General features: G+C 44.2%; 1 protein-coding gene across 3 annotated transcripts in view; it reads left to right on the plus strand.

The window, feature by feature from the left end:
* The window catches only part of LOC134355083 (guanine nucleotide exchange factor VAV3), a 398,893-nt gene that overhangs the window by 320,687 nt on the left and 52,947 nt on the right, over positions 1-25,259 (plus strand). For all 3 annotated transcript variants that reach the window (XM_063064827.1, XM_063064829.1, XM_063064828.1), the window contains one exon: positions 20,488-20,553. In XM_063064827.1, coding sequence (XP_062920897.1) covers positions 20,488-20,553 — 66 coding nt within the window. The remainder of the gene's footprint in view (positions 1-20,487; positions 20,554-25,259) is intronic.

Below are 25,259 nucleotides of genomic sequence, written 5' to 3' on the forward strand. Positions count from 1 at the left end.
TTAGGCATTGATTTCAAGAGGACTAGAATATAAAAGCAAAGATGTAATGTTCAGACTTTATAAGACACTTGAGGCTTCACTTGGAGTATTGTGAGGAGTTTTGGGCCCCTAATCATAGAAAGTATTTGCTGAAACTGAAGAGGGTTTAAAGGAGGTTCACGAAAATGATTCCAGGATTGAATGGCTTGTCATATGAAGAGCATTTGATGGCTCTGGGCCTTTATTCACTGGAATTCAGAAGAATGAGGGGTAACCTCATTGAAATCTATCAAATGGTGAAAGAGCCTGATAGAGTGGTTGTGGAGAGTATGTTTCTTTTGGTGGGACAGTCTAAGACCATAGGGCACAGCCTCAGAATAGTGGGGTGTCCTTTTAGAAATGAGATGAGGTGGAAATTCTTCATCCAGAGAGTGGTGAATCTACAGAATTCTTTGCCACCAGCAGCTCTGGAGGCCAAGTCTTTATGTATATTGAAGGCGGAGGTTGATAGATTCTTGATTAATCAGTGCATGAAGGGATACGGGGAGAAGTCAGGAGATTGAGGCTGAGAGGAAAATTGAATCAGCCATGATGAAATGACAGAGCAAACTCGATAGGCCAAATGGCTGAATTCTGCATTTATATCTTACGGTCATCATGCCTTGACCAATCAAGAATCTATCAACCACTCCATGTGAGGCCTTACCAGTGCTTTATGAAGTCTCAACATTATATCCTTGCTTTTACATTCTAGTTATCTGGAAATGAATGATTACATCACATTTGCCTTCATCACCAGAGACTCAACCTGCAAATTAACCTTTGGGGAATCCTGCACAAGTTCCTTTGCCCCTCAGTTTTCCATATTCTCTGTTCATTTAGAAAATAGTCTACCTTTTCATTTCTTCTACCACAGTACATGACCATACACTTCCTGACACTGTATACTGTCTTCCATTTCTTTGCCCATTCTCTTTATCTCTCTATACTTCTAGAGCCTCTCTACTTCCTCAAAACTACCTGCCCCTTCACATATCTTCATATTGTCTACAAACTTTGCAACAAAGCCATTAATTCCATCATCCAAATCATTGACATATAATGTGAAAAGAATCAGTCCCAACACAGACCTCTGTGGAACACCTCTAGTCACTGGCAACCAACCAAAAATAGCTCCCTTTATTCCCACTCATATCTCTGCCAAACGGCCACTGCTTTATCTATTCTAGAATATTACCTGTAATACTATGGGCTTATAGCTTGTTAAGACCATAAGTTATAGAAGCAGAATTAGGCCATTTGGCCCATCGAATCTGTTTCACCATTTCATCATGGCTGATCCAATCTCCTGTGTTCATGTCCTGACTTAGCAGCCTCATGTGTGGCAGCTTGTCAAAGCACTTCTGAAAATCCAAATATACAACATTAACCAATTCTTCTTTGTCGCTCTGTTTGTTATTTCTTCAAAGAATTCCAACAGATTTTAAGGAATATAAAAGTGGATAAGTCTCCGGGTCTTGACAGGATATTCCCTAGGACCTTGAGGGAAGTTAGTGTGGAAATAGCAGGGGCTCTGACAGAAATATTTCAAATGTCATTAGAAACGGGGATGGTGCCGGAGGATTGGCATATTGCTCATGTGGTTCCATTGTTTAAAAAGGGTTCTAAGAGTAAACCTAGCAATTATCGGCCTGTGAGTTTGACATCAGTGGTGGGTAAATTGATGGAAAGTATTCTTAGAGATGGTATATATAATTATCTGGATAGACAGGGTCTGATTAGAAACAGTCAACATGGATTTGTGCGTGGAAGGTCATATTTGACAAATCTTATTGGATTTTTTGATGAGGTTACTAGGAAAGTTGACGAGGGTAAAGCGGTGGATGTTGTCTATATGGACTTCAGTCAGGCCTTTGACAAGGTTCCACACAGAAGGTTAGTTAGGAAGGTTCAATCGTTAGGCATTAATATCGAAGTAGTAAAATGGATTCAGCAGTGGCTGGATGGGAGACGCCAGAGAGTAATGGTGGATAACTGTGTGCCAGATTGGAGGATGGTGTCTAGCAGTGTGCCTCAGGGATCTGTACTGGGTCCAATGTTGTTTGTCATATATATTAATGATCTGGATGGTGGGGTGGTAAATTGGATTAGGAAGTATGCAGATGATACTAAGATAGGTGGCGTTGTGGATAATGAAGTAGGTTTTCAAAGCTTGCAGAGAGATTTAGGCCAGTTAGAAGAGTGGGCTGAAAGATGGCAGATGGGGTTTAATGCTGATAAATGTGAGGTGCTGCATTTTGGTAGGACTAATCAAAATAGGACATACATGGTAAATGGTAGGGCATTGAAGAATGCAGTAGAACAGAGTGATTTAGGAATAATGGTGCATAGTTCCCTGAAGGTGGAATCTCATGTGGATAGGGTGGTGAAGAAATCTTTTGGTATGCTGGCCTTTATTAATCAGAGCATTGAGTATAGGAGTTGGGATGTAATGTTGAAATTGTATAAGGCATTGGTGAGGCCAAATTTGGAGTACTGTGTACAGTTCTGGTCACCAAATTATAGGAACGATGTCAATAAAATTAAGAGAGTACAGAGGAGATTTACTAAAGTTAGTCCTGACGAAGGGTCTCGGCCTGAAACGTCGACTGCGCCTCTTCCTATAGATGCTGCTTGGCCTGCTGCGTTCACCAGCAACTTTGATGTATGTTACTAAAGTGTTGCCTGGGTTTCATCTCCTAAGTTACAGAGAAAGGTTGAACAAGTTAGGCCTTTATTCTTAGGAGCGTAGAAAGTTAAGGGGGGTCTTGATAGAGGTATTTAAAATTATGAGGGGGATAGATAGAGTTGATGTGGATAGGCTTTTTCCATTGAGAGTGGGGGAGATTCAAACAAGAGGACATGAGTTGAGAGTTAAAGGGCAAAAGTTTTGGGGCAACATGAGGGGGAACTTCTCTGCTCAGAGAGTGGTAGCTGTGTGGAACAAGCTTCCAGCAGAAGTGGTTGAGGCAGGTTCGATGTTGTTGTTTAAAGTTAAATTGGATAGATATATGGACAGGAAACGAATGGAGGATTATGGGCTGAGTGCAGGTCATTGGGACCAGGTGAGAGTAAGAGTTCAGCACGGACTAGAAGGGCCGAGATGGCCTGTTTCCATGCTGTAATTGTTATATGGTTTTATATGGTTATAGATTTGTCAGGCAAGATTTTCCCTTGACAAAATCATGCTGACTACAGCTTACTTTACCATGTGGCTCCAAGTATCCTGAGACCTAATTCTTAATAATCAGCTCCACTTCTTCCCAACCATTAAGGTCAGACTAACTAGTCTATAGTTTCCTTTCTTCTGCCTCTCTCCTTTCTTGAAGCGTGAAGCTTATCAAATGGTGAAAGGCCTTGATTGAGTGGATGTGGAGAGGATGTTTCCAATGGCAGAAGAGTCTGACCAGATGCCACAGCCTCAGAATAGAGGGGTGTCCTTTTAGAACGGAGATGTGGAGGAATTCTTTAGACAGTCGTTGGTGAATCAGAGCAACTCTTTGCCATAGGCAGCTGGGAAGGCCAAGTCTGTATGTATATTTAAGGCAGAGGTTGACAAATTCTTGATTGGTCAGGGCATGAAGGGATACAGAAGGCAGGAGATTGGGGCTGAGAGGAAAATTGGAAATGGCCTCCACAGCTGCAGGTGGCAAAGAATTCTATTGATTCACCACTCTCTGGCTGAAATGGCCGAGCAGACTCAATGCCACAAGTGGCTTAATTCTGCTCTATGTTGTGGTCTTATCTTGAGGCATTAGCTCTTTGAGACTTCTTCAGTTCAGTCAGATAAATCAAAGAAAAGAAAAGATTCAGGTAAAGATTTTTACCCTTCCCTTCTTTATATCTGCTCAGCTTGGACAGTAGCAACGCCAGGCATGATAGTTGGATGCTCTTCTTGCTGGATGTAAAAAGGCAGGGAGACCTCCAGTGTTGCTGACAACTGCAACTGCTAGAAGTGTATCCAGCTGCAGCTTCTAACAATTGCTTTAAGGAGTTGGAGCTGGAACCAGATGAACTCCGGATCATTCAGGAGGCTGAAGAGGTGATAGATAGGACATATAGAGAGGTAGCTACACCCAAGGTGCCGGACTCAGGAAACTGGGTGACAGCCAGGAAGGGGAAAGGGTTTAAGGAGCCAGTGCAGAGTACCCCTGTGGCCACCCCCTCAACAACAGGTATATCACTTTGGATACTGTTGGGTGAATTCACCTGACAGAGGAAAGTCACAGTGGTCAGGTCTCTGGCTCTGTGACTCGGAAGAGAAGGGATGAGAGGTGGCATGCAGTGGTAATCGGGGATTTGTGAGTTAGACAAGCTTAAACGAGGTTCTGTGGATGAGAACAAGATTCCTGGATGGGTACTGTATGTTGCCTCCGAGGTTCCATATATATTGAATTGAATGGACTTTATTTCTTACATCCTTCACATACATGAGGAGTAAAAATCTTTATGTTACATCTCCATCTAAATGTGCAATTGATAGTAATTTGTAATAAATAGTATGTACAATAGGACAGTCAATATAACATAGAAATACAATTGTATCAGCATGAATTAATCAGTCTGATGGCCTGGTGGAAGAAGCTGTCCCAGAGCCTGTTGTTCCTGGCTTTTATGCTGCAGTACCATTTCCCAGATTGTGGCGGCTGGAACAGTTTGTGGTTGGGGTGACTCAGGTCCCCAATGATCCCTCAGGACCTTTTAACAGACCTTTCGATGTAAGTGTCCTGAATTGTGCTCACATCTACAGATGTGCTGGGCTGTCTGCACCGCTTTCTGCAGAGTCCTACAATTGAGGGAAGTAAAGTTCCCACATCAGGCAGTGATGCAGCCAGTCAGGATACTCTCAATTGTGCCCCTATAGAAAGTCCTTAGGATTTGGGGACTCATACCAAACTTCCTCAACCATCTGAGGTGAAAGGCACTGTGGTGCTTTTTCACCAAACAGCCGGTATGTACAGACCACGTGAGATCCTCAGTGATGTGTATGCTGCGGAATTCAAAGCTGTTCACTATCTCATCCCCAGATCCATTGATGTCAATAGGGGGTTAGCTTGTCTCCATTTATCCTGTAGTCCACAACCAGCTCATTTGTTTTAGTGACATTGAGAGAGAGGATGTTTTCTTGACACCATTTTTAAATGGGAGGGTGAACAGCCAGAAGTCATGGTCCATGTAGGTACCAATGACATGGGTAGGAAGAACATAGAACATAGAATACTACAGCACAGTACAGGCCCTTCAGCCCACAATGTTGTGCCGACTCTCAAACCCTGCCTCCCATATAATCCCCCACCTTAGATTCCTCCATATACCTGTCTAGTAGTCTCTTAAACTTCACTAGTGTATCTGCCTCCACCACTGACTCAGGCAGTGCATTCCACGCACCAACCACTCTCTGAGTAAAAAACCTTCCTCTAATATCCCCCTTGAACTTCCCACCCCTTACATTAAAGCCATGTCCTCTTGTATTGAGCAGTGGTACCCTGGGAAAGAGGCGCTGGCTATCCACTCTATCTATTCCTCTTATTATCTTGTACACCTCTATCATGTCTCCTCTCATTCTCCTCCTCTCCAAAGAGTAAAGCCCTAGCTCCCTTAATCTCTCATCATAATGCATACTTTCTAAACCAGGCAGCATCCTGGTAAATCTCCTCTGTACCCTTTCCAATGCTTCCACATCCTTCCTATAGTGAGGTGACCAGAACTGGACACAGTACTCCAAGTGTGGCCTAACCAGAGTTTTATAGAGTTGCATCATTACATCGTGACTCGCATTAGGGTTTAAACTCTATCCCTCGACTTATGAAAGCTAACACCCCATAAGCTTTCTTAACTACCCTATCCACCTGTGAGGCAACTTTCAGGGATCTGTGGACATGTACCCCGAGATCCCTCTGCTCCTCCACACTACCATGTATCCTGCCATTTACTTTGTACTCTGCCTTGGAATTTGTCCTTCCAAAGTGTACCACCTCACACTTCTCCGGGTTGAACTCCATCTGCCACTTCTCAGTCCACTCCTGCATCATATCGTTGTCTCTCTGCAATCTTTGACAATCCTCTACACTATCTACAACACCACCAACCTTTGTCTCGTCTGCAAACTTGCCAACCCACCCTTCTACCCCAACATCCAGGTGGTTAATAAAAATCACGAAAAGTAGAGGTCCCAGAACAGATCCTTGAGGGACACCACTAGTCACAATCCTCCAATCTGAATGTACTCCCCCCACCTCCACCACCACCCTCTACCTTCTGCAGGCAAGCCAATTCTGAATCCACCTGGCCAAACTTCCCTGGATCCCATGCCTTCTAACTTTCTTAATTAAGCCTACCGTGTGGAACCTTGTCAAATGCCTTAGTAAAATCCATATAGATCACATCCACTGCACTACCCTCATCTATATGCCTGGTCACCTCCTTAAAGTACTCTATCAGGCTTGTTAGACACGATCTGCCCTTCACAAAGCCATGCTGACTGTCCCTGATCAGACCATGATTCTCTAAATGCCTATAGATCCTATCTCTAAGAATCTTTTCCCACAGCTTTCCCACCACAGATGTAAGGCTCACTGGTCTATAATTACCCGGACTATCCTTACTACCTTTTCTGAACAAGGGGACAACATTCGCTTCCCTCCAATCCTCCGGTACCATTCCTGTGGACAACGAGGACATAAAGATCCTAGCCAGAGGCTCAGCAATCTCTTCTCTCACCTTGTGGAGCAGCCTGGGGGATATTCCGTCAGGCCCCGGGGCTTATCTGTCCTAATGTACTTTAACAAATCCAACACCTCCTCTCCCTTAATATCAACATGCTCCAGAACATCAACCTCACTCATATTGTCCTCACCATCATCAAGCTTGCTCTCATTGGTGAATAACAAAGAGAAGTATTCATTGAGGACCTCGCTCACTTCCAAAGCCTCCAGGCACATCTTCCCACCTTTATCTCTAATCGGTCCTACCTTCACTCCTGTCATCCTGTTTTTCTTCACATAATTGAAGAATGCCTTGGGGTTTTCCTTTACCCTACTCGCCAAGGCCTTCTCATGCCCCCTTCTTGCTCTTCTCAGCCCCTTCTTAAGCTCCTTTCTTGCTTCCCTATATTCCTCAATAGGCCCATCTGATCCTTGCTTCCTAAACCTCATGTATGCTGCCTTCTTCCACCTGACTAGATTTTCCACTTCACTTGTGACCCATGGTTCCTTCACCCTACCATTCTTTATCTTCCTCACCGGGACAAATTTATCCCTAACATCCGGCAAAAGATCTCTAAACATCGACCACGTGTCCATAGTACATTTCCTGCAAAAACATCATCCCAATTCACACCCGCAAGTTCTAACCTTATAGCCTCATAATTTGCCTTTCCCCAATTAAAAATTTTCCTGACTTCTCTGATTCTGTCCTTTTCCATGACAATGCTAAAGGCCAGGGAGCGGTGGTCACTGTCCCCCAGATGCTCACCCACTGAGAGATCTGTGACCTGACCCGGTTCATTACCTAGTACTAGATCTAGTATGGCATTCCCCCTGGTCGGCCTGTCCACATACTGTGACAGGAATCCGTCCTGGACACACTTAGCAAACTCTACCCCATCTAAACCCTTGGAACTAATCAGGTACCAATCAATATTAGGGAAGTTAAAGTCACCCATGATAACAACCCTGTTATTTTTGCACCTTTCCAAAATATGCCTTCCAATCTGCTCCTCTGTATCTCTGCTCCTACCAGGGGGCCTCTAGAATACCCCCAATAGAGTAACTGCTCCCTTCCTGTTCCTGACTTCCACCCATATTGACTCAAAAGAGGAACCTGCTACATTACCCACCCTTTCTGTAGCTGTGATAGTATCCCTGACCAGTAATGCCACCCCTCCTCCCCTTTTTCCGCCCTCTCTATCCCTTTTAAAGCACTGAAATCCAGGAATATTGAGAATCTATTCCTGCTCTGGTGCCAGCCAAGTCTCTGTAATGGCCACTACATCATAATTCCATGTATGTATCCAAGCTGTCAGTTCATCACCTTTGTTCCTGATGCTTCTTGCATTGAGGTACACACATTTCAGCCCTTCTACCTTACTGTCTTTACACCGTTTATTCTGCTTCTCTTTCCTCAAAGCCCTCTGTATGTTAGATCTGGCTTTACTCCATGCACTTCTTTCACTGCTCTATCGCTCTGGGTCCCATCCCCCTCGCAAATTAGTTTAAACCCTCCCGAACCATGCTAGCAAACCTACCTGCAAGGATATTGCTCCCCCTTGAGTTCAGGTGCAACCCATCCAAGCTGTACAGGTCCCACCTTCCCCAGAAGAGATCCCAATGATCTAAAAATCTAAGAGTGATTAGGTTCTGCATAGAGACTTCAGTGATTTAGGTGCAAAGAGTGGGTAACTTCGAGTTAAAGTTAAAGGGCATGTCCGTTAAAGGGGAGGTATGACCTTTTCAAAAGTGACGGGTTGCTACTGAACCCAAGGGGGACCAACATTCTCGTGAGTAGGTTTGTTAGAGCTGTTGAGGAGCATTTAAACTAACTTGGCAGGGGGGTAGCACCCGGAGTGAAGGGACTCAGGATGAGACAGATGGTAAAAAGGAAAGATAGTGTGCAGTCAGACTGTCAGGAAGGGCAGGCAGGTGATGGGACTTAGTTGCAGCCAGCAGGCTGAGTATCAAAACATGGGGGATGCAGAATCAGAAAGGACAGCAAATACGGTTCTCAAGGTTTTATATCTAAATGCAGGTAGTATAAGATATAAGGTGGATGATCTTGTTGCAATATTACAGATTGCCAGCTATGATGTTGTGGCCATCACTGAATCGTGGCTGAAGGATGGTTGTGGTTGGGAGCTGAATGTCCAAGGTTACACGTTATATCAGAGGGATAGGAGGTAGGCAGAGGAGGTGTGTGGCTCTATTTGTAAAGAATGGCACCAAATTGGTAGAAAGATGTGACATAGGATCAGAAGATGTTGAAACATTGTGGGTTGAGTTAAGAAACTGCAAGGGTAAAATGACATTGATGGCAGTTATATACAGCAGGGGTCCCCAACCTTTTTTGCACTGCGGACCGGTTTAATATTGACAATATTCTTGTGGACCAGCCGACCCGGTGGGGGGGTGGGGTAGGGTTGCCAACGGACAAGAGTAGCAGTCAAATACGTTGTGCCTACCCCGAGAAAGACTACAATGACCATGAAGCCTTGCGCGGGCACCAGTGCGCATGCGTGTACGTGCCGATATTTCTTTCTACAAATCGTTTTTGGCGATTCTGTTCGGGGGGGGCGGTGTTAATCACAACTGGAATATAGGTGATAAGTGGCTAATACACTCAATTTCATTTCTAAAAAGTTTATCTAACGAATTTAATATTAAACACACAGCGCATATTTTCCTCGCATGAATGTAGTGATAAGTCAATTATCAGGAGAGCTTGAAGTAAGTGTTGAACAAACTTCCAGTAGAAGTAGTACAGGCAGGTTTGATATTATCATTTAAAGAAAAATTGGATAGGTATATGGACAGGAAAGGAATGCAGGGTTATGGGCTGAGTGCAGGTCGGTGGGACTAGATGAGAGTAGCGTTCGGCATGGACTTGAAGGGCAGAGATGGCCTGTTTCCGTGATGTAATTGTTATATGGTTATATAAGTAAGTCAATAGCATCATAACATTTTAAGTAACATTTGGATATTAAACAAGCAGCACATATTTTCCCCGTCTGAACATATAAAATCATTGCAACACACCAATATCGCTGAATCAGTGGGAGCCCTGGGCTTGTTTCCCTGCAACAGGACGGTCCCATCGAGGGGTGATGGGAGACAGCGATCCTCAAAGGGGGTTCCTTATGTCCAGTCTCCTCCGCAGTTTAGTTTTTGTTGCATTCATCGCAGAGAAATGTTGGAAATGGAAGCAACATTTTTAGTGCTTTCGTAGCTATCTCAGGATATTCAGCATTGACTTTGAACCAGAATGCCAGCAGAGATGTTATGTCAAACATACTTTTCAGCCCGCCGTCATTTGCAAGCTCCAGGAGTTGATCTCCTTCCCGTGCTGACATGGATGACGTGTGGGTCATGACCTCGCGTGCATTCAAGCTCAACAGAGGGCGTGACAGGGAATGAGGAAAGGTGCAGCTGACTCTCGTATTGTTTCCTCGCGGCCCGGTAGCACATGCTTTGCGGCCCGGTGGTTGGGGACCATTCATATACAGGACTCCCAACAGTGGCTGGGAGGTGAACCACAGGTTACAACAGGAAATAGAAAAGTCAAGTTAAAAGGACAATGATATAGTAGTCATGGGAGATTTTAACATGCAGGTCCATTGGGAAAATCAGGGTGGTAATGGAACTCAATAGGGTGGGCTTGTTGAATGCCTAGAGATAGCTTTTTAGAACAGGTTGTCATTGAGCCTACTAGAGTATCAGCTATACTGGATTGGATGTTATGTAATTAACCAGAGACGATTAGGGAGCTTAAGGTAAAAGAACCCTTAGGAACCAGTGATCACAATATGATTGTGTTCAATTTGAAATTTGATAGGGAGAAAGTAAAGTCTGATGTAGCAGTATTTCAGTGGAGTAAGGGAAATTACAGTGGTATGAGAGAGGAGTTGGCCAAAGTAAATTGGAAGGAGCTGCTGGCAGGGATGTCAGCAGAGCAGCAATGGTGTGTGTTTCTGGGAAAAATGAGGAAGGTGCAGGACATGTGTATTCCAAAAATGAAGAAATACTCAAATCATAAAATAGTACAACCATAGCTGACAAGGGAAGTCAAAGCTACTGTAAAAACAAAAGAAAGGGCATTCAACAAAGCAAAAATTAGTGGAAAGAAAGAGGATTGGGAAGTTTTTAAAAACCTACAGAGAGTAACTAAAAAAATCATTAGACAGGAAAAGATGAAATATGAAAGCAAGCTTGCAAAAAATATCAAAGTGGATAGTAAAAGTTTTTACAAATATGTTAAAAATAAAAGAGAAGAGTGTGTGGATATAGCACCACTAGAAAATGAGGCAGGAGAAATAACAGGGGACAAGGAGATGGCTGCGGAACTAAATAAGTATTTTCCGTCAGTCTTCACTGTGGAAGACACTAGCAGTATGCCTGATGTTGTAGTGTGCCAAGGAAGAGAAGTGGGTGCAGTTACTGTTACAAGAGAGAAGGTGCCCAAAAAGCTGAAAGACCTAAAGGTACTATCAGTACCTCCAGTTGAACTCTGTCTTTTTGTATATTTCCCCCTAGTTGTCAGTCTGTGGTTTGTATTGCCATGTGCTCCTGTCCCCGGTCCTGCTCTACTCCAGCCCCTGTATTACTGAGTACTCCGTCTCTCACCTGTTTCTCATTATTACCTGTATTGCTGCCACCTGTGTCTCATTGTGCTCCACCTATCATCTGCCTCTCTGTTTATTGCTCAGTGTATTTCAGTCCTGTGTTTCCACCCGTTTGTTGCCAGATTGTGTCAGTGAATTTTCCTGAGCCTTTCCAGCACTTGTATCTGTATTCTGTGTGTCTGAATATTGACTCTACCTGTTTCCAGTTCTGGTTTTTGGATTTCTGTGGATGTTTTGATCCCTGCCTGAACTTTGACGCCGACTTTGTTTGCACCTTGGGATTTGTTACTCAATGAATATCACTGTGTGTACAGTACTGGGTCTGCGATTGGATCCCTGCCCCAGCAACCTGACGGGTACATAAGTCACCTGGATCAGAGGAACTGCACCCCAGGGTTCTCAGAGAGGTAGCGTTAGAGATTGTGGTGGCATTAGAAATTATTTTTCAAAAATCAATGGACTCAGGCCTGGCGTCTGAGGACTGGAAAATTGCAAATGTCACTCCACTCTTTAAGAAAGGAGGAAGGCAGCAGAAAGGAAATTATAGAGCGATTAGCCTGACCTAAGTGGTTGGGAAGATGTTGAAGTCAATAGTTAAGAATGAGGTGATGGAGTACTTGGTGACACAGGACAAGATAGGACAAAGTCAGCATGGTTTCTTTCAGGGAAAATCCTGCCTGATGAACCTGTTGGAGTTCTTTGAGGAGATTACAACTAGGATAGATAAAGGGGATACAATGGATTTTGTATATTTGGACTTTCGGAAGGCCTTTGAAAGGTGACTCACATGAGACTGCTTACCAAGTTAAGTATTACAGGAACGTTACTAACATGGTTAGAACATTGGCTGATTGGTAGGAGGCAGTAAGTGGGAATAAAGGATCCTTTTCTGGTTGGCTGCCAGTGACTAGTGGTGTTCTGCAGGGATCAGTTTTGAGACCATTTCTTTTTATGCTGGATATAAATGATTTAGATGATGAAGTAGATGGCTTTGTTGCCAAGTTTGCAGATGATACAAAGATTGGAGGAGGGGCAGGTAGAGCTGAGGAAATAGGATGCAGGAGGACTTAAACAGATTCGGAGAATGGGCATGCAAATGGCAAATGAAATACAATGTTGGAAAATGCATGGTCATGCACTTTGGTAGTAGAAATAAATGTGCAGACAATTTTCTAAATGGGGAGAAAATCCAGGAATCTGAGATGCAGAGGGACTTGGGAGTCCTTGTACAGAACATCCTAAAGATTAACTTGCAGGTTGAGTCAGTGGTGTGGACTTCATTGCAAGAAGTCTAGAATACAAGAGCAAGGATGTGATGCCAAGACTTTATAAGGCACTAGTGAGGCCTCACATTGTTCCGATTTCTTCTGTTCTTATGAATGATGACGTTGTAGCCATTAGTAAGACTGTTGCAGGAGAGGCAGGACTGGCAGCTCAGGGCAGGTCAAGGAAGTCTGTGTGGGGGAATACTGTGCATCCAGTGACCACAATGCCATTAGTTTCAAAGAAAATATGCAAAGAGGTAGGTCTGGTCCATGGTTTTAGATTCTACAAGAACATAAGAAATAGAAGCAGGAGTAGGCCATCTGGCCCATCGAGCCTGCTCCACCATTAAATAAGATCATGGCTGATCTGGCCATGGATTCATTTTCCACCTACCTGTCTTTTCCCCATAACCCTTAATCCCCTTACTATGCAAAAATCTATCCAACCTTGACTTAAATATATTTACTGAAGTAGCCTACACTGCTTCATCGGGCAGAGAATTCCACAGATTCAGCACTCTCTGTGAAAAACAGTTCCTCCTCATCTCCATCCTAAATCTACACCCCTGAATCTAAAGGCTCACCTACCAGTGGAAACCACTTTCCTGCCTCTATCTTATCTATCTGTCACCAGGTTCGGATATGGTCCAAGTGCAGAGTGAGAGACACTGAGGCAGGTCGATATTTCACAGACTAATGCGAACAATGTTAAAGGGAAAAAGAAAACAATAAACACTAGGCCAAACAGGGCCATTAACTAAAACTCTCAAATGGAAAATGAAGCCTACACTGTGGCTGAAAAGAACAACTGAGAATAAAACAAGTACTGCTAGTCTTCAGAGTCTTTTGACTCGATAGTCCAATTTCTCAGGCAAAGTGGAATGCAGATAACGAAGCATAGCTACGTCCTGGGTTCAGTCTTGACAAACACTATGGTGGAACGAATGGAGTTAAATACTATCACAATGAAAAAATAATTAGCTGACATGTGCATATTCACAAGAGCAATTGCCAAATCTGCTGCGCTGCTGAATCTGTGGTTGTGACACTATCTCTTTCATAATTATAATTATATATGTTTCTATAAGATCTCCTCTCATTCTTCTGAAATCCAGCGAGTACAGTCTCAGGCAACTCAATCTCTTCTCATTGTCTAACCCCCTCATCTCTGGAGTCAACCTGATGAACCTCTTCTGCACTGTCTCCAAAGCCATTATATCCTTCCTCAAGTAAGGAGACCAAAACTCTATGCAGTGCTCCAGGTGCGGCCTCACCAGTGCCCTGTATAGTTGCAGCATAACCTCCCTGCTCTTGAATTCAATCCCTCTAGCAATGAAGGCCAACAATCCATTTGCCTTCTTGATAGCCTGCTGCATCTGCAAACCTTTTGTGATTCACGCATAAGCACTCACAAGTCCCTCTGCACAGCAGCATGCTGCAATCTTTTACCATTTAAATAATAATTTATTCTTTCATTTTTCATTCCAAAGTGGATGACCTCACATTTACCAACATTGTACTCCATCTCCCAGAGCCTTGCCCACTCCCTGAACCTATCCATATCTCTCTGCAGACTCTCCATATCTTCTGCACAATTTGCTTTTCCACTCAATTTAGCATCATCGGCAAACTTAGATACACTACACTGGGTCCCCTCTTCCAGATCGTGTACAGTTGCGGGCTCAGCACTGATCCCTATGGCACACCGCTCACCACTGATTGCCAAGCAGAATAACACCCATGTATCCCAACGTGCTGCGTTCTATTAGTTAACCAATCCTCTATCCATGCTAATACATCACTGCCAACTCTTCGCATCCTTATCTTATGGGTAAGTCTTTTATGTAGCATCTTATCAAATGTTTTCTGGAAATACAAGTCAATAATGTCCATCTGTTCTCCTCTATCCACTGTGCTCATTATATCCTCAAAGAACTCCAGTAAGTTTGTCAAACAGGACTTGCCTTTGTTGACTCCATGCTGCGTCTGCCTGATGGATCCATTTCTTTCCAGATTCTTTGCTATTTCTTCTTTAATGAAAGCTTCAAGCATTTTCCCAACTACAGATGTTAAACTAACTGGCCTATAATTATCTGCCTTTTGCCTACATCCTTTTTTGAACAGTGGCGTGACATTCTCCATCTTCCAATCTGACAGGAACTGCCCAGAGTCCCGAGAATTTTGGTAAATTATTACCAAAGCTTCAACTATAACCACTGTCATTTCTTTCAGTACCCTGGGATGCATTCCATCAGGACCAGGGGACTTGTCTACCTTCAGGCCCACAAGTTTGCTCAACATTACCTCTTTAGTGATCGCTGTTATATTGAGGTCCACACCTCCCATCGCATCCATAACATCTCTCTTTGACACGTTAGATGTGTCCTCCACCATGCAGACCGACACAAAATAGTCATTCAAAGCCTCAGTCATTTCCTTATTACCCAATATCAATTCCCCCTTCTCGTCCTCCAAGGGACCTACGTTCACTTTAGCCACCTTTTTCCACTTTATATCATTATAAGAACTTTTACTATCTGTTTTCATATTTTGTACTAGTTTATTTTCATAATCTATCTTCCCTTTCTTTATTGTTCACTTCATGGTTCTTTGTTACTATTTCAAGTGTTCCCAATCTTCCAGCTTCCCACTACTCTGGTGACTTTGTATGCATAAGCTTTTAGTTTGATGACTTCTTTTATTTCCTTAGTTATCCAAGGCTGGCTCTCCGCCCCCCCCCCCTTACTGTCCTTGCTTTTAACTGGAATATACTTTTGTTGAGCACCATGAAAAACCTCTTTGAAAATCTTCCACTGTTCCACAACTGTTCTACCATATAGCCTGTATTCCCAGTCTACACTCGCCAAATCCTCCCTCATCCCATTGTTGTCTCCATTGTTTAGGCATAATACACTGGTTTTAGATCAAACTACTGCACCCTCTATTTGTATGAGAAACTCTTACGCAGTATGAGATACTGTGATCACTCTTTCCAAGAGGATCCCTAACTACAAGATCACTAATTTTACCTGTCTCATTGTACAGGACCAGATCTAAGATAGCACGTTCCCTTGTAGGTTCAGTAACATGCTGTTCAAGAAAGACTACACAGGTGTATTCTGTGAAGTCCTCCTTAAGACTGCCTCAACCAACTTGATTCACCTAATCTATATGCAAGTTAAAAGTCCTCCATGATAACTGCTGTTCCATGCCTCGGGTATTTCTCTGTTTATTGCCTGTGCCACTGTAATGTCATTCTTCGGTGGCCGATAGAACTCCCACCAGTGATATTTTCCCTTTAATATTCCTAATCTCTATCTAGATGGATTTAACATTATGCTCCTTAGATCTTACATTGTCTCTTACTATCGCCCTGATCTCATCTTTAATTAAGAGCGCTACCACACCTCCCTTACCTTCCTGCCTATCCTTCTGTATTACCTGATATCCTTGGGTATTTAATTTCAATCCTCAGCACCCTGCAACCACATCTCTGTAATGGTCCTTTGTACTGATTTGAGCTACAAATTCACTGACCTACGGGCATTCAAATAAAGTGCCCTATTGTGTTTTAAAAATTTTTTGCACTTGACTTTTCTTCACTCCACTCTTACTTTTCTCTTTTTTATCTTTTGTTTTTTCTTTATCTTTGTCCACACTTTTCTTTTTTTACTTTATCCATACTTCTCCAATCTGTTGAACTCAGCCCACTGCTATTTAGTTTAAAGCCCTATCCTCAGCTCTAGTTGTGCGATTCGCTGGGATCCAAGACCCATCACGGTTCAGGTAGAGCCCATCCCATTGGTACAGCTCCCTCCTTCCCCAATACTGGTGCCAATTTCCTATGAATTCACACCCACTTCTCCCACACCAATCCTTGAGCCACACATTTAACTCTCTAATCTTCTTGACCCTATGCCAATTTGCATGTGGGTCAAGTAGTAATTCAGAGATTACTACCTTTTTGGTTCTGTTCTTTAACTTAGTCCCTAGCTGCTCAAATTCCCTCAACAGAATCTCTTTCCTCATTCTACATACAGTATGTCATTGGTACCCACATGGACCATGACAACTGGGTCTTTCCCCTCCCACTGCAAATTCCTCTGCAGGTCAGATAAGATGTCCCCAACCCAGGCACCAGGCAGGTAACACAGCCTTCGGGATGCTCTATCCTTGCAACAGAAAACTCTGTCTATTCCCCTGACTGTACTATCCCCAATTACCACTACATTTCTCTTCTCTCTTCAATCACTCCCTGAAGTAGCATCACAGTTAGGTTGCTCATCCTTCCTATAGCCCTCACTCTCATCCACCCAGGGAGCAAGAATCTCAGACCTGCTGGACAAGATCAAGGGCTGAGGCTCCTCCAGCATCTTCTCTTGAATCCCACTACCCGCCTCACTCACAGTCACACCCTCTTGTCCCGGACCACAGACCGGATTTGAGGCAGCTAATCTAATGGTGTGATTACCACCTGAAACAGAGAATCCAGGTAACTCTCCCACTCCCTGATGTGCCGCAGTGTTTGAACCTCAGATTCCAGGTCATCAACTTTGAGTCTGATTTCCTCGAGCAGCCAACGCTTGCTGCAGATGTGGTCACCAGGAACCACAGTGGGGTCCACCAGCTCCCACATCATGCAGCTATGCACATCACCTGGTCCTGCATCATCCCTACTTTATTTAATCAGCTGTAATTTAATGACTTTTTATTTAACCACTACAAAAGCCTTCTGTGCTACTTACCTGTGCCTCTTTGCCAAAGCCTCAAGTTCAAACTCCTACACTGGTCCACTCACACAATGGCTGCTCTGCTTTGACCCTGCCTTATTTTTATTTACTCCTGCTAATGAATCACAAATCGATTGGTCTGCCATTAATATGCCAAGCCCTGCGAAATGCTCCTTTTTTAAACTCTTCTCCCCAACTTGTGCAAAGTTCTCTCTCTCTCTCTTTGAATCAATTGGTCTCGCACTAATCAATTCTAAATTGGAAAAAAGCCAGTTTTGATGGTATCAGAAATGATCTGGCAAATGTGGATTGGGACAGCCTGTTTTTAGCAAAGGTATACTTGGAAAGTGGGAGGCCTTCAAAAAAGATATTTTGAGGGTAGAAAGCTTATATGTGCCTGTCAGAATAAAAGGTAAAGATAACAAGCATAAGGAGCCTTGGTTTTCAAGAGATATTGAGGACCTAGTTAAGAAAAAAAAGGAGGTGCATAGCAAGTATAGGCAGGTAGGAACAGATGAGGTGCTTATGGAGTAGAAAGATGCAAGTGAATTCTTAAGAAAAAATTAGGAAGACTAAAAGAAGGCATGAAGTTGTTCTAGCAGACAAGGCTTAACAAGAATCCTAAGGGATTCTGCAGATATGTTAAGAGCAGAGGGATTGCAAGGTACAAAATTGGTTCACTGGAAGACCAGAATGGTAATCTATGTACGGATCCAAAACAGATGAGGGAGATCTTAAGTTATCTTTTGTAGCTGTATTTACTTGGGAGACAGATACAGAGTCTATAGAAGTGAGGCAAAGCAGCATCAACTTCATGCACCCTGTAAAGGTTACAGAGGAGGAGGTGTTTGCTAACCTGAGGCAAAACAGGGTGGATAAATCCCCAAGGCCTGACAAGGTGTTCCCTCGGACCCTATGGGAGACAAGTGCAAAAATTGCTGGGACCTTAGCAGAGATACTTGAAACAGCCTTAGCAACAGAAAAGATGCCAGAGGTTTGGAGGATAGTCAATGTTGTTCTGCTGCTTAAAGAAGGCTCTAAACAGAAAACAGGAAATTATATGCTGCTGAGTTTGACATTAGTTGCGGGAAGGTGATTTGAAAATATCCTAATGGAACAGATATATAAGTATTTGGATAGATATGGACTGATTAAGGATAGTCAGCATGGTTTTGTGCATGGTAGGTCATGTCTAAAGAATCTTATCGAGTTTTTCAAGGAAGTTACAAGGATGAAGGCAAGGCTGAGGATGTTGTCTACATGGACTTTAGTAAGGGATTTGCCGAGGTTCTGCACGGGAGGTTGGTCAAGAAAGTTCAGTCGCTCAGTATTCAGGATGCAGTAGCCTTTAACAAGTGGTGTGCCACAGGGATCGGTGCTGGGTCCTTTGTTGTTTGTCATCTGTATCAACGATCTCAATGATAATGTGGTTAACTGGATCAAAAAATTTGCGGATGACACCAAGACTGGGGGTGTAGTGGACAGAGAGGAGGGCTATCATGGCTAGCAGAGAATCAGCTGAAAAAGTGGGCTGAAAAATAGCAGATGGAATTTGATGCAGACAAGTGCGCGGTTTGATTCTGTGGTAGGACCAACCAGGGTAGCTCTTACACAATAAACAGTAGAGCACTGAGGAGTGTGTAGAACAAATGGATCTGGGAATACAGGTCCATAATTTGTTGAAACTGACACCACAGGGATATTGGCCTTCAAAAATCAATGCTTCGAGTACAGAAGATGGGATGTTATGTTAAAGTTGTATAAGACAGTGGGGCCTAATTTGAAGTATTGGGTGCAGTTTTGGTCACCTATGTACAGGAAAGATGTAAAAAAGGTTGAGCAGAGAAAATTTACAAGGATGTTGTTGGGTTTGGAGGACCTGTGTTATAAGGAATAATGGAATAGGTTAGGACTGTATTCTTTAGAACACTGACAGGAGATTTGATAGAGGTATACAAAATTATGAGTGGTATAGATAGGGTAAATGCAAGCAGTTTTTTCCCACAGATGTTGAGTGGGACTACAACCAAAGGTTATTGATTAAGGGTGAAGGTGAGAAGTTTAAGGGGAACATGAGGGGAAACTCCTTCACTCAGAGGGTGTGAGAGTGTCGGATGAGCAGCCAGCACAAGTCGATGCAAGCTCAATTTCAAAATTTAAGGGAACTTTGGATAGGTATATGGATAGTAGGGATAGGGAGGGCTATGTTCCCAGAGCAGGTCGATTGGAATAGGTAGTTTAATTGGTTTTGCATGGACTAGATGGGCTGAAAAGCCTGTTTCTGTGCTGTACTTCTCTATGACTATGATTATCCTCTTCAACAGCTAACAAAGTTAGTACAAGGGTTAACTTTTTACAGACAGTACCGTGAGTTAGTGATTGTTGGCAAGAACTAAGCAGCAAGGCAATTCAGAACTGTTTTGCTGACTGTAGTTTGAAGCATTCAGGTCTGGAAATGCCAGAAACAGCTGAGAGTGAAAATGAAATGATTTCACAACTTCAACAAGTTAGGAACTACATTGAATGAAGGTATCGACAATCATCTTGCATGTTACAATGAGAATGAAGATTTGGGAGATGCAATCGTCAAAAATATTGTATCAAAACACCAAGGTGGAGGGGGGGGCGGCAATGATTTATGAAGATGAGGAATTGATGAGGGTGACACAACTGAACCTGAACTACTGACTATACAGGATGCCAGGAAGTTTATTGTAGGATTATAATACTACTTCATGCAGAAAGGCAATGATGGCAATCCATTATCTGTACTAGGTGTCTGTGCTGATTTTGTTCATTTACAGTGATCAAAAGAACACGGTAGAGTACACTGTATGTATTCCTCTATTGATAACTATTAGAAACTAATACATGGTTTGTAGTACCGTAGTAATATTGGTAGCAGTCTAATGTTTCTGCATCTGATTTAAATGCATATTTTGTTACTCACTTTTTTTTATACTTTTTTGACTATTTCCTTGAAACTTCAGATAATTGGGACAGTCACTTAATTGAGCCAAAACGTTCTGGTCCTGATATGTCCCAATTAAATGGCAATATACCCACGACTCTGGGTCATCCCTTGGGGCTGAGTGGGGCAGTGCCTGGCAGTGATGTAACACACACTCTGTTTCTGTTCAAGGGTCGAAACCTGACAACGAGGGAGATGGGCTTCTTCCCCCGTGACTGCGTCAAGCCCTTGCCCTGTGTAAGTAAACCTAATCCACGGAGAACACACATATAGAACATTCAGCACAGGCCCTTAATGCTGTGCCAAACTAATTAGTGAGTGAGGCCTCCATGATTCGGGGTCGACCATGAATGTTGTCTCTTAGCTGTGGGGATACACAAGCCTGGGCAGTGCTTAGAAAATTAGAAGGCTACGTGCTAGGGAAACTCTAGGCAGTTTCTAGAGTAGCTGGCATGGTCGGCACAACATTGTGGGCCAAAGGGCCTGTACTGTGCAGTAGATTTCTATGTTCTATGTTCTAGTGCAAGCTGTTGCCCATGTAGCAGGCTACCCCTTGCAATGCATCTGATGAACCCAAAGGAATGGGAGAGACTGATAGAGTGTGGCACCAGCAACTTCAAAGTTGTCAGACAGCATCCGAAGGCTTCCCCTTGAGTGGGTGTAGCCGCAAGGTAGTGGAGGTTTGAGATCAGAGTTTTCCTTCTTCTAAATGAGCTACCAACCACAGCTGATGAGCCCCTTGTCTAGAGTGACTGGCTTTAAGGCACCAGTAATCCGCCTTTGCCCCTTCTCTTGGCAGTAGAACCAGTTCCTCTGGGTTTAGTAGCTAAGCCTCACACGAAGGCCAGGAGCTGGACTTGGTTGTCAGAGGCTATTTGAGATGCGTGTCATTGGGAGCATTTAATAGGTAGTGGGAGCTTATCCCCACTACCACCCTTAAGGAACCACCAAACTAATTAAATACCCAACTGAAAAACACCCTTTGCCTTCACAACACTCACAACAAGCTGGAGGAACTCAGCAGGTCGGGCAGCATCCATGGAAAAGATCGGTTGACAGTTCGGGCCGGAACCCTTTGTCAGGACTGAAGAGGGAGGGGGCAGAGGCCCTATAAAGAAGGTGGGGGGAGGGTGGGAAGGAGAAGGCTGGTAAGTTCCAGGTGAAAAACCAGTAAGGGGAAAGATAAAGGGGTGGGGGAAGGGAAGCAGGGAGGTGATAGGCAGGAAAGGTGAAGAAAGAATACGAGAAAACACAATGGATAGTAGAAGGAGGCGGAACCAAGAGGGAGGTGGTAGGCAGCTGGGGGAGGGGGCAGAGTGACATAGGGATAGAGGAGGGGAGGGGGAGGGAATTACCAGAAGTTGGAGAATTCTATGTTCATACCAAGGGGCTGGAGACTACCTAGACGGTATACGTGATGTTGCTCCTCCAACCTGAGTTTAGCCTCATCATGGCAGTAGAGGTGGCCACGTATGGACATATCTGAATAGGAGTGGGAAGCAGAATTGAAGTGGGTGGCTACAGGGAGATTCTGTCTGTTGTGACGGACGGAGCGGAGGTGCTCGACGAAGCGGTCCCCCAATCTGCATGGGGTTTCACTGATGTAGAGGAGGCCGCACCAGGAACACCGGATGCAATAGATGACCCCAACAGACTCACAAGTGAAGTGTTGCCTCACCTGGAAGTACTGTCTGGGGCCCTGAACGGTGGCAAGAGAGGAGGTGTAGGGACAGGTGTAGCACTTGCGCTTACAGGGATAAGTGCCAGGTGGGAGATCCGTGGGGAGGGACGTGTGTCCCTCCGATCGATCGCGGAGGGACCGATCCTTGTGGAAAGCGGAGAGGGGTGGAGAGGGAAAGATGTGCTTAGTGGTGGGATCCTGTTGAAGGTGGTGGAAGTTGCAGAGGATAACATGCTGGATCCGGAGGCTGGTGGGGTGGTAGGTGAGGACAAGGGGAACTCTGTCCCTGTTGTGGTTGCGGGAGGATGGGGTGAGAACCGAAGTGTGGGAAATGGAGGAGATGTGGGTGAGGGCATCATTGATGACAGCAGAAGGGAAACCACGATCCTTAAAGAAAGAGGACATTTAAGATGTCCTGGAACGGAAAGCCTCATCCTGGGAGCAGATGCGGCGGAGATGGAGGAACTGGGAATAGGGAATGGCATTTTTCCATGTGGCGGGGTGGGAAGAGGTATAGTTGAGGTAGTCACGAGAGTCAGTGGGCTTGTAGAAGATGTCAATGGACAGTCTGTCTCCAGAGATGGGGACTGAGAAATCGAGAAAGGGGAGAAAGTGTCCGAGATAGACCAAGTGAACTTGAGGGCTGGGTGGAAGTTAGAAGTAAAGTCGATGAAATTAACGAGCTCAGCATGGGTGCAGGAAGCAGCACCAATGTAGTCGTCAATGTACCGAAGGAAAAGTTGGGGAGCAGTACCAGAATAGGTTTGGAGTTCCACATAACCAACAAAGAGGCAGGCATAGCTAGGGCCCATGTGAGTTCCCACAGCTACACCCTTGGTCTGAAGAAAGTGGGAAGAGCCAAAAGAGAAGTTATTGAGTGTCAGAACCAGTTCTGCCAACTGGAGGAGGGTAGTGGTGGTGGGGATCTGGTGAGGTCTATTATCCAGAAAGTAGCAGAGGGCTTTGAGGTCTTCTTCATGGGGAATGGAGGTGTAATGCCTTCACAATGTCTACATTGCTCTATCCTGTGAGGTACGTTTGATATGCAGCAGTCAGTGAGTTCCAGGGAGTGCTGGTACTTTCATTTCTCTGTCTCACCAGCAATGTCACCCATGGTGCTATGTGAATACAGGCACTTTGGCCCATGGACTTGGTGCACACCATTGAACATCTGCAGTAATTACTCTTATTCATTCACTCTCACCTTCCCATATTTGTCTCTTATCCACTGTCTCCTCAGACTCCATCACCCATTTTAACTCCCCTTCACACACAGGTCAGTCTCCAGCCCCCTATCCGGTAACAACCTACCTTCACCTCTCTGCTCTGACCTCTTTTACTTGCGAGAATTGAGCATAGTTTCTGTGTTCCTGCTTATCTCCTTCCAGTAGGTCTCCCATCTTCACATAACCCTCCTACAACCTTGCAACATGTCTTGTATCTTCCATTCTCTCTCTCTATCTCCATCTCCCCCTCCATCTCCCACCCCTCTCACCCCTCTATTGATCATTCATTTGCCATGTTTCCAACTCAATCAAACTCACCTCCCCTACCTGACAAAATCTGCCTGTCTTATCTCACACGTCAACCCCATTCCTCAGTCCACCAACCACCTCAGAATACTCTCCAACCACTCCACTTCTCTTCTTCATATTGACAATCCAGCATCTCCACAAAGAAAAGATGCAGGGTTTCAAACCGAAACATTGATAACTTCTTTCCTCTCGCCCCCCCCACCGATAAATCTTCTCCACCCAATTAATAAATCCTCTCCTCTCCATGCATAAATCCTCTCTGCTCGATAAATCTTCTCCACCCAATTAATAAATCCTCTCCTCTCCATACATAAATCCTCTCTGCTCGATAAATCTTCTCCCTCCGTTGTTAAGTCCTCTCCCCTCCTGGATAAATCCTCTCCTCTCTCTCTGCAGATATATCCCCTCCCTCTATCGATAAATCCTCTCCCTCTCTCTCCATCGATAACTCCTCTACCTCCATCAATAAATCCTCTTGCCCTACAGATGCTGCTCAACCAATTAAATTGTTACAGCAGTTTTGTTTATTTCCTCAGATTCGAGCACCTGCTGTCTCTCGTGTCTAAATTTACACTAATTCCATTTTTACTCACATCCTCATAAATTTTCCCCCAAGTTTACTGCCACTCTAGGATCATTTATACTGAAACCACATACCTTTGGGATGTGGAAGGAATCGGAAGTACCCAGAGCAATTCCACATGGTAAGTGAGCAGGTCTGCAGAGTATGGCTTGTAATATCTCACCATGCTATAGCACTATCTTATCATCTTTGGATGCGATATACTAGGGTAAACTCTGCGGCAAAAATGTGCTAACTCCATCCAGACAGCATTAGAAGTCAGGATTGAACTGTAGTCTCTGGAGCCATATTCCAGGCGTGATTCCCAGAAATCTCCCTGTGATCCTTGTGTAGTCCCAATTGCTCCTAGAGTTCCAGTTGTGATTCCCAGAGAACTCACTGTATTCCAGGTGCAGTCCCAGCTGGTTCTGTGCTCCAGCTGTGAGTCACAGAGATCTCCCTGTGTTCCTGGTGAGTTCCCAGCTGATCCTGATGCTCCAGCTGTGAGTCACAGAGATCTTAGTGACTGGTGAGGTAACCGGAAGATTGGAGGATAGCCAATGTGGTTCTGCTATTCAAGAATGGCTCTAAAAATAAACTAAAAATTATAGGCCAGTGAGCCTGATGTCCATAGTGGGGAAGTTATTGGAAGGCATTCTGACAGACTGGATATATAACTATTTGGATAGAGATGAACTGATTAAGGAAAGTCAGCATAGCCTCATGTGTGTCAGGTCATGTCTAACCAATCTTATAGAGTGTTTCAAGGAAGTTGCCAGGAAAGTTGATGAAGGTTAAGCTGTGATGTTGTCTACATGGATAATAGCAAGGCATTTGACAAAGTCCCGCATGGTAGGTTGGTCAAGAAGGTTCAGTCGCTCAGTATTCAAGATGAGGTAGTAAATTGGATTAGACATGCTGTTCAGCATAGACTAGATGAGCTGAAGGGCCTGTTTCTGTGCTGTGCTTTTCTATGACTCTATCTCCCTGTGTTCCAGCTGTGCTTCCCTGTGATCTCCTTGTATTCCAGCTGTGAGACCCTGAGATCTCCCTGTGTTCCAGGTATAGTTCCCAGCTGGTCCTGATGCTCCAGCTGTGAGACCCAAAGATCTCCGGGTTCCAGGTATAGTTCCCAGCTGGTCCTGATGCTCCAGCTGTGAGACCC

This window comes from Mobula hypostoma, chromosome 12 (genome assembly GCF_963921235.1).
Source record: "Mobula hypostoma chromosome 12, sMobHyp1.1, whole genome shotgun sequence".
In the NCBI taxonomy this organism is placed as follows: domain Eukaryota; kingdom Metazoa; phylum Chordata; class Chondrichthyes; order Myliobatiformes; family Myliobatidae; genus Mobula; species Mobula hypostoma.